Source organism: Triticum urartu, chromosome 1A (assembly GCF_056163025.1).
Source record: "Triticum urartu cultivar PI428250 chromosome 1A, HENAU_Tu73, whole genome shotgun sequence".
NCBI classification, from domain to species: Eukaryota; Viridiplantae; Streptophyta; class Magnoliopsida; order Poales; family Poaceae; genus Triticum; species Triticum urartu.
In genome coordinates, this window is record NC_141873.1 from 421,668,610 (window position 1) to 421,675,857 (window position 7,248).

The window sequence follows — 7,248 nt, forward strand, 5'->3', positions numbered from 1 at the left end:
AACCACCGTGACAACGCACTCTGGGGGCAAACTGACTCCGGTGGGATCGCCACCAGTACCCCCAACTCCGAATGCATTATCTTCCAGAACTTAGCCGAATGATAGCAGCCCTAGAAGCGATGATAGATCGTTTCCTCCCTACCGCAAGCAACACATAAGACGCCCTGCTTAATCTTCCTTCTCAACAGTTCCGCTCCCACCGCCAGCCCGTTCCGAATCAGCCGCCACATGTGGATCTTAACTTTGCCCGGCGCCACTGTATCCCAGAGGTTCATCCATGCCCTATGATCCACCACCGAGGACGATGACTCCGGCCGTCCAGAGCTCACCCTCTTCTGGCTCATCCGTAGATGGTACGCAGATCGGACAGAGAATATACCATTTTTGTATAGTTCCAAGCCAAGTAGTCATGTACACCTTGCCCCCCCCACCGGGATTTGTAGTATCTCTTGTGCTTCATCCGGGGCAAACATCTCCCTTAGCTTGTTTCTGTCCCAAGAAATGCCATCATCCTCGAGTAGGTCCCCTACGCGAGTGATGCCTACATTTGGCCCAGTGGCCTCAGACTGCCCTTCCTCGGAATCTAGTTGTCATGGTGAATGGAGATTCGAGAGCCATCACCAATCCACCATATCAACCCATCATTAAGCAGGTCTCGACCGTGCAATATGCTTCGGAAGGTGTATGAACCCCCAGTGGGGCATGTAGCATTCAGAATTGATCCATCAGGGAAATACCGTGCCTTCAGGACCCTTCCACACAATGATTCCGACACCTGTAGCAGTCGCCAAGCCGCCTTGGCCAGCATTGCTTGGTTGAAAGCCTCCGGGTCCCGAAATCCTAGACCTCCCTCATACTTAAGCGTACACATTTTTTCCCATCCAATCCAATGCACCTTCTTATGACCATTTGCTTCACCCCACCAGAAGTTTGAAGAGATAGATGACAGATTCCCGCACATTTTCTTCGTGAGTTGAAAGCAGCTCATGGTGAAAGTCGGCGTGGATTGGAGGCCAGATTTCACCAACACTTCCCTGGCCATTTTAGATAAACCTTGACCCTTCCATCCAGAAACTTTCCCTTTGGCACTATCCTTAAAATATTTGAAAGACCCGTCCTTTGACCTCCCCACCACCGTAGGGAGTCCTAGATAACGCTCGCTCAAGGCTTCCTCCAATATTTCAATCACCTGCTTGAGCTCCTCCTTAACATCATTCTGAGTATCCTCCCCGAAAAAATCGCAGATTTCTGTAAGTTAACCTTTTGGCCTGAGGCAACTTCATAGTCCTGCAGGATTGAGCGAAGCGTCTCAAAACTCTCTCTTGAGCCCTCCAGGAAGACCACACTATCATCGGCAAAGAGAAGATGGGTGACCATAGGTCCGCCCCCTCCAAAAGACACTCCTTTGATATTGTTCCCCCCTTGAGCATGCTTCAGCAAGGCGAAGAAACCCTCCACACAGATTAAGAACATATATGGGGAGAGAGGATCCCCCTGGCGAAGTCCACGTGAGGGAAGAAACCGTTCAGATAGGTCTCCATTAAGCTTCTCCGAGAAAGTTGTGGATTTCACACATCTCATAACCATCTCCGTCCAGTGACCAGAGAAGCCAAATTTGTGCAACATTTCTTCAAGGAAATCCCACTCAACTCTGTCATATGCCTTCATCATATCCAACTTAACTGCACAGATGGGCTTCCTTCGTTTCCTCTTCCTTATAGCGTGCACACACTCATACGCCACCAGAACATTATCAGTGATGAGCCTTCCTGGTACAAACGCACTCTGCTCCTCAGAGATCATTAACGAAAGAACCACTTTAAGGCGATTGGCCAGTGCCTTCGCCGCAATCTTATATAGAACGTTACATAAACTGATAGGTCTGAACTGTGACAACAGTTCTGGTGACTTCACTTTCGGATCATTACTAAGATTGTATCATTAAAACCAGCAGGAGCGGCCGTCCCAGCAAGGAACTCACACAACGCACCACAAACATCATTCTTGACTAGCCCCCAGTGGCGTTGGTAGAACATGGTCGGGAGGCCATCCGGGCCTGGAGCCTTTGACGGCCCCATCTGGAAGAGGGCCAACTCGATCTCATTATCTGTGAATGGAGCGCATAATTTTGCATTCATATCATTAGTCACCACTGCATCAATATGCTGAAGCACCCTTTTCCGCACTCCGTGATCCCTCCGATGCAAATAACTATGCATAGGACTAGGCCACCATCGCTCTCATCCCCTCGTCATCTGTGCACTTCGTCCCATCTTCTCGCCGTAGCGCCTTGACGGTGTTCTTCCTTTTCCGGTGCGAGGCCCGGTTTTGGAAGTACTTAGTATTCTGGTCTCCGTCCTGAAGCCAATCAACGCGCGAGCGCTGCTTATAATACACATCCTCCCTCTCGTAGAGCTCATGAAGCTGGTCCTCTATATCCTTGATCTCCTGTCGATAACCCGTCCGAGCAAACCGCTCTTTTGCTTCCACTAGCTGTGCTTTGAGAAGCGCGATTTTCCTCTTGATCGAACCAAAGACTCTTCGGCTCCATTCCTGCATCGTCGTCGCAGCTTTTAGGGTGTTGCATGCTGTTGCAAGTCGCCCCCCTCTCTGATTGGCTGCATGCGCTTCCCCCCATGCAGCGGCCACCATGGCCTCATAATCATCATGTCGCGTCCACGCTGCTTCATAAAGAAATTGCCGCTGACCCCTCGCTCGGACGGCCCCCTCCATCAATAGTGCTTTAATTACTAAAGCTCGGTGGTCGGACTCTTCTGTCATCACGTGTAGCACTTCTGTTGCTGGGAAAGCTTGAGCAAAATCCGCATTGCATGTCGCCCTGTCCAGCCGCACTTGGATATTGTCACCCGCATCCCGCTTGTTATCCCATGTGAACGGATACCCCAAAAAGCCGAGATCTGCCAAACCGCAGTCGGTCAGGCATTCTTCAAACACTTCCATTTGCGCCCTGCTCCTTGGGTTACCTCCTTGCTGCTCATCCTGGCGTAGTGCTTCATTGAAATCATCTGCACAGATCCATGGGAGGTTGTCTTGGGCACGGAGATAGCGCAGGACCTCCCAGGTCTTTGATCTTTTCTTGACGCATGGCTCTCCATAGATTCCAATGAACCTAAAGGAGACCCCATCACAGACCATGGACGCGTCGATATAATATTGGCACCACGGCCTAACAGTAACCTCAACCTGGTCTCTCCACCAAAGAGCTAAGCCACCACTCTTGCCCTTGCAATCCACCGCTACACCTTTGCTAAACCCCAAACTCCACTTGAGTCTATCCATCGCTCTCGCCCTCTTTTTGGTTTCCGATAAGAACACCACCGTTGGGTTGTATGACCTAATCAGGTCCCGAAGTTCGTCAACTGCCGAGTCCAACCCCAACCCTTGGCAGTTCCAGGCCATGATGATCATTGTTCTCAGCGGCCCCGCTCCTTGGCAGGGTCCGCCGTTAACTTCTCATGCTCTTCAATACGATCAAAAACGGAGGAGGTCTTCTGTCGAGTGTCCCGAATAAAGGATTCATCCCCCTCCTGCTTATCACCATCTCCTTTTGGCATCCATATTTGTCTCGGTCGCCATTTCCTAGAGTTAGGTGTGGTCTGAGGGCTGACTCCCCTTCCCCTTCTGTCGTCATGATCCTGCCTAGGCTTACGTACATAGTAGCCTCTCCTCCTTTCCGAGGGGTAGGATGGATGGTAACTGTATCTGTCATCACCCCCTCTGCTTGTGGACCCTCTTTCCCATTGACTCCTCGCCACATAGTGATCGTAATCATACTCCCTCTGCCTCAGTTGTGACTTGAGCTACTCCCTGAGGTCCCTCTCTTTCTTCCTCTCAATCTCATGTCTCAGATCTCTTTCTTCTGGCCAGTCTCGCCTCTGCCTCCCTTTAGTGGGAGAGATAACTATCCCTTTATCTGCCCGTTTCTGCCCACTAGTGTGGGGATTGGTTGGCCGATCAAATTCTGCACGCAGGTTGCGTTTTACTGGGATGTCTCTACCATGAGCATGGATGTCCTGCTCTTTGGTATTGTCATAAGATTGGGTGCTCATGAAGCTGCTACTATTTGCATTATTGTTCTTCACTCCATATGCCTCGTTTTTGGAGCCAGTATTCCTCCCAGGTGAAGCTCTTAGCCAGCCGCCCCACTGCGCCGATTTGTCCACAGGAGGAACACAGTGCCCATCTACATGCACCAATCGTCCGCACTCGAAGCAAAAATGCGGGATTTTTTCATAATGAAAGTCGAACCACGTGCCCACCTTATCTTCTTGTGAGGTTTTAAGAACAAAGCCACGAACCAACTGACGAAGCTATGTACCTAGGGTAGGGTCATGGATCTGTCCAAGATACCCTCCCCAAGGACATCTCTAAAAGAACCAGAAGCAGTCGAAGAAATATCATCGTCCACTCGACCATAAAGCCATGTTCCACCCGATAGTCTTGAAGACACTCGACCATGAGAACAACCACTCGACTACCAGAAGATGGAGAGCCACTCACTCTGCAACGGTCGGGATTAAGTCATAGCTTTAATAGTCATTTATAGCACTTTACTTCAGACGTTACCAGTGACGCTCCTTCTTTATGAACATTGAACCCTATGTAACGGATGGGAGCTGGGGTCCTGGCGCACTCTATATAAGCCACCCCCTCCTCCAGGACAAGGGTTCGCACCTCCTGTAACTCATACGCATATATCCAGTCGACCGCCTCCGGGCTCCGAGACGTAGGGCTGTTACTTCCTCGAGAAGGGCCTGAACTCGTAAGACTCGCGTGTACAACTCTTCCATAGCTAGGATCTTGCCTCTACATACCTAGCCCCCATTCTACTGTCAGACTTAGAACCACGACAGTTGGCGCCCACCGTGGGGCAGGTGTCTTAGCGACTTTTTGGAGAAGTTGCAATTTTTCCGATCCCCTTCATCATGGTTTCAGGCGGAGGTTTGGCTGAGGGCCGCGAGATCCGTCTCGGCGCGCTCGTGTTTGTCGCCGAAGACTCTGCTTGGCTTCAGGAGGCTCTACTCGACGTCGACGCACTCCCCATCCATGGGGCAACGCACTTTCGCGCGTGTGTCCGCGGCGTCCTCCTGCGGCAGCTGTCGACCCAGTATCAGTCGGCTCCTATGGCTCCCCCCTCCCTGCGACCCGCCGGAGCAAATGTTTCGGTCGATCGAGGCTTCAGCGGTGGGTGAAGCATGTTGTGGCTCGCCAGTCAGCCACCCCTCAAGTCGCGGCAATCGAGCCCGACGAAACCCTCTACGGCCTGTTTGATCTGTCGACTGGCTCCGTAGAGACTGCATCCGAGTGCGATAGCAGCGACCCCGTGGCAGAAGTTTTGATGGTCAATGGACCGCGCAGTCCTCCTGGCTTCACCTGTGAAGACGAAGGCGATGGGGGCGGCGATCTGTCGCGTATTCATGAAGAGTACCGCCCTGAACCCCCCTCCTCGCAGCGGAGAGAAGAACTTCGCCGCCGGAACATGGATGCACTTCACACTCCTATCGTTGGAGAAACCCCTGAGGCCCAGGCCTTGGAGGAGGCACGCCTGGCCAACTTGGCTGAGCGCACTCGACTGGAGAATCTCCAGCGTGCACTCGACGAGCGTGCTCGACAGTGTGCTCCTGAATCCAGTCGACGTCAACTCTTTCCGCCTCCGACTCAGGTATACCGAACTCCGATCCAGAATCTCGCAGCTGCAGCCCGGATAGCAGAGTCGATCCAACCTTCCCAGTCAGAAGATGGTCGAGGTCTGGTGCAGATCCGAGCTTTGCTCCGTGCGGCAGGAGAGCAAAATACAGCAGTATCTCAGTCGCGGAATAGGATCCATAGCAGGTCTGTGGTTGCAGACACAGTTCAGTCGGCTCACAGCCCAAGATCTCCCCCGAGGCGTGAGGGACGTGGAGACCGACAAGATCAGTACAGAAACCGTGGGCAGTATGACCACCGAGTCGATCGCGATGATCGTCGTCGAGTGCCCACACCTCCCCCAAGGAGTGGGTCGTACGTGCCTCGGCAACATGATGACAGGCGCCCTCATAGTATGGGGCGAGGGATTCTAGTCGACCCCGGAGAGCCGGGCTTTGATGCGAGATCTATTCTCGTTCAGGGCTTGGTCGATAGAAACAGAGCTCACCGAGAGGGTCATGACAGAGATCTACCAACCAATAGTAGAGTGCATGTCTCAGGTCCGGAGTGCTTCAGCAGAGCCATCAGGGCTGCAGTGATTCCCCCAACTTCAGGTTGGCGACTGGAGTCAGTAAGTTCACTGGTGAGTCCAAGCCTAATACTTGGCTTGAAGACTACCGAGTGGTTGTCCAGATTGGTGGCGGCAATGATGAAGTGGCCATGAAACACCTTCCTTTGATGCTGGAGGGCTCGGCTACAGCATGGCTGAATCAGTTAGCACCAAGCAGTATTTATACTTGGGAAGATCTTGCCGGAGTATTTGTCAGAACATTTGAAGGTACTTGCAAACGGCCGGCAGGGCTGACCGAATTACAGTGTTGCGTTCAGAAACCAAATGAGTCTTTGAGGGATTATATCTAGAGATGGATCACATTGCATCACATGGTGGAGAATGTGTCTGATCATCAGGCAATTTGTGCCTTTAAAGAAGGCGTCAAGTATCGGGAGTTGAATATTAAATTCGGTCGGATAGGAGATATGACTCTGACTCGGATGATGGAAATTGCCACCAAATATGCCAATGGTGAAGAAGAAGAAGACCGACTCCGGAGTGGCAAGCACAAAATAGTCGCCCATGAAACCGGAGGAGGAAACTCCAGTCGGAAGCAGAAGCGCAAAGCCAAGCCAGCTGCTCCTGGTGAAGCCTTAGCCGTGACTCAAGGAAAGTTCAAGGGGAAGCCCAAGGGACCGTGGAACCCCAAGAAAGTAAAAGATCAAGATGGAAATGATGTGCTGGATTTGCCATGCCACATCCACACCAAAAAAAGACGAAGAGGGTAATTTCATTTACCCGAAGCATACCACTCGGCAGTGTCGACTCCTAATCCAACAATTCCAAGAGAAACAACCCAAGGAAAAGGAGAAAGAAGCAAACAAGGTTGAGGATGAGGAAGAGGATGACGATGGTTATCCCCATGTGAATTCCACTCTGATGATTTTCGCTGACGTTGAGAGTAAAAGTCGATTGAAAGTCATCAACAGAGAAGTGAACATGGTCGCTCCGGTGACACCCAGTTGTTTGAAGTGGTCCCAGACTACCAT

General features: G+C 51.7%; 1 protein-coding gene across 1 annotated transcript; it reads right to left on the reverse strand.

Annotated features, from left to right (window-relative positions):
- Positions 1-2,223: 2,223 nt before the first annotated feature.
- Positions 2,224-3,300, reverse strand: LOC147991509 (uncharacterized). Its single transcript, XM_087538702.1, has one exon. It carries the CDS (start codon positions 3,298-3,300, stop codon positions 2,224-2,226), a length of 1,077 nt encoding a protein of 358 aa, XP_087394828.1.
- Between the last annotated feature and the right edge of the window lie 3,948 nt (positions 3,301-7,248).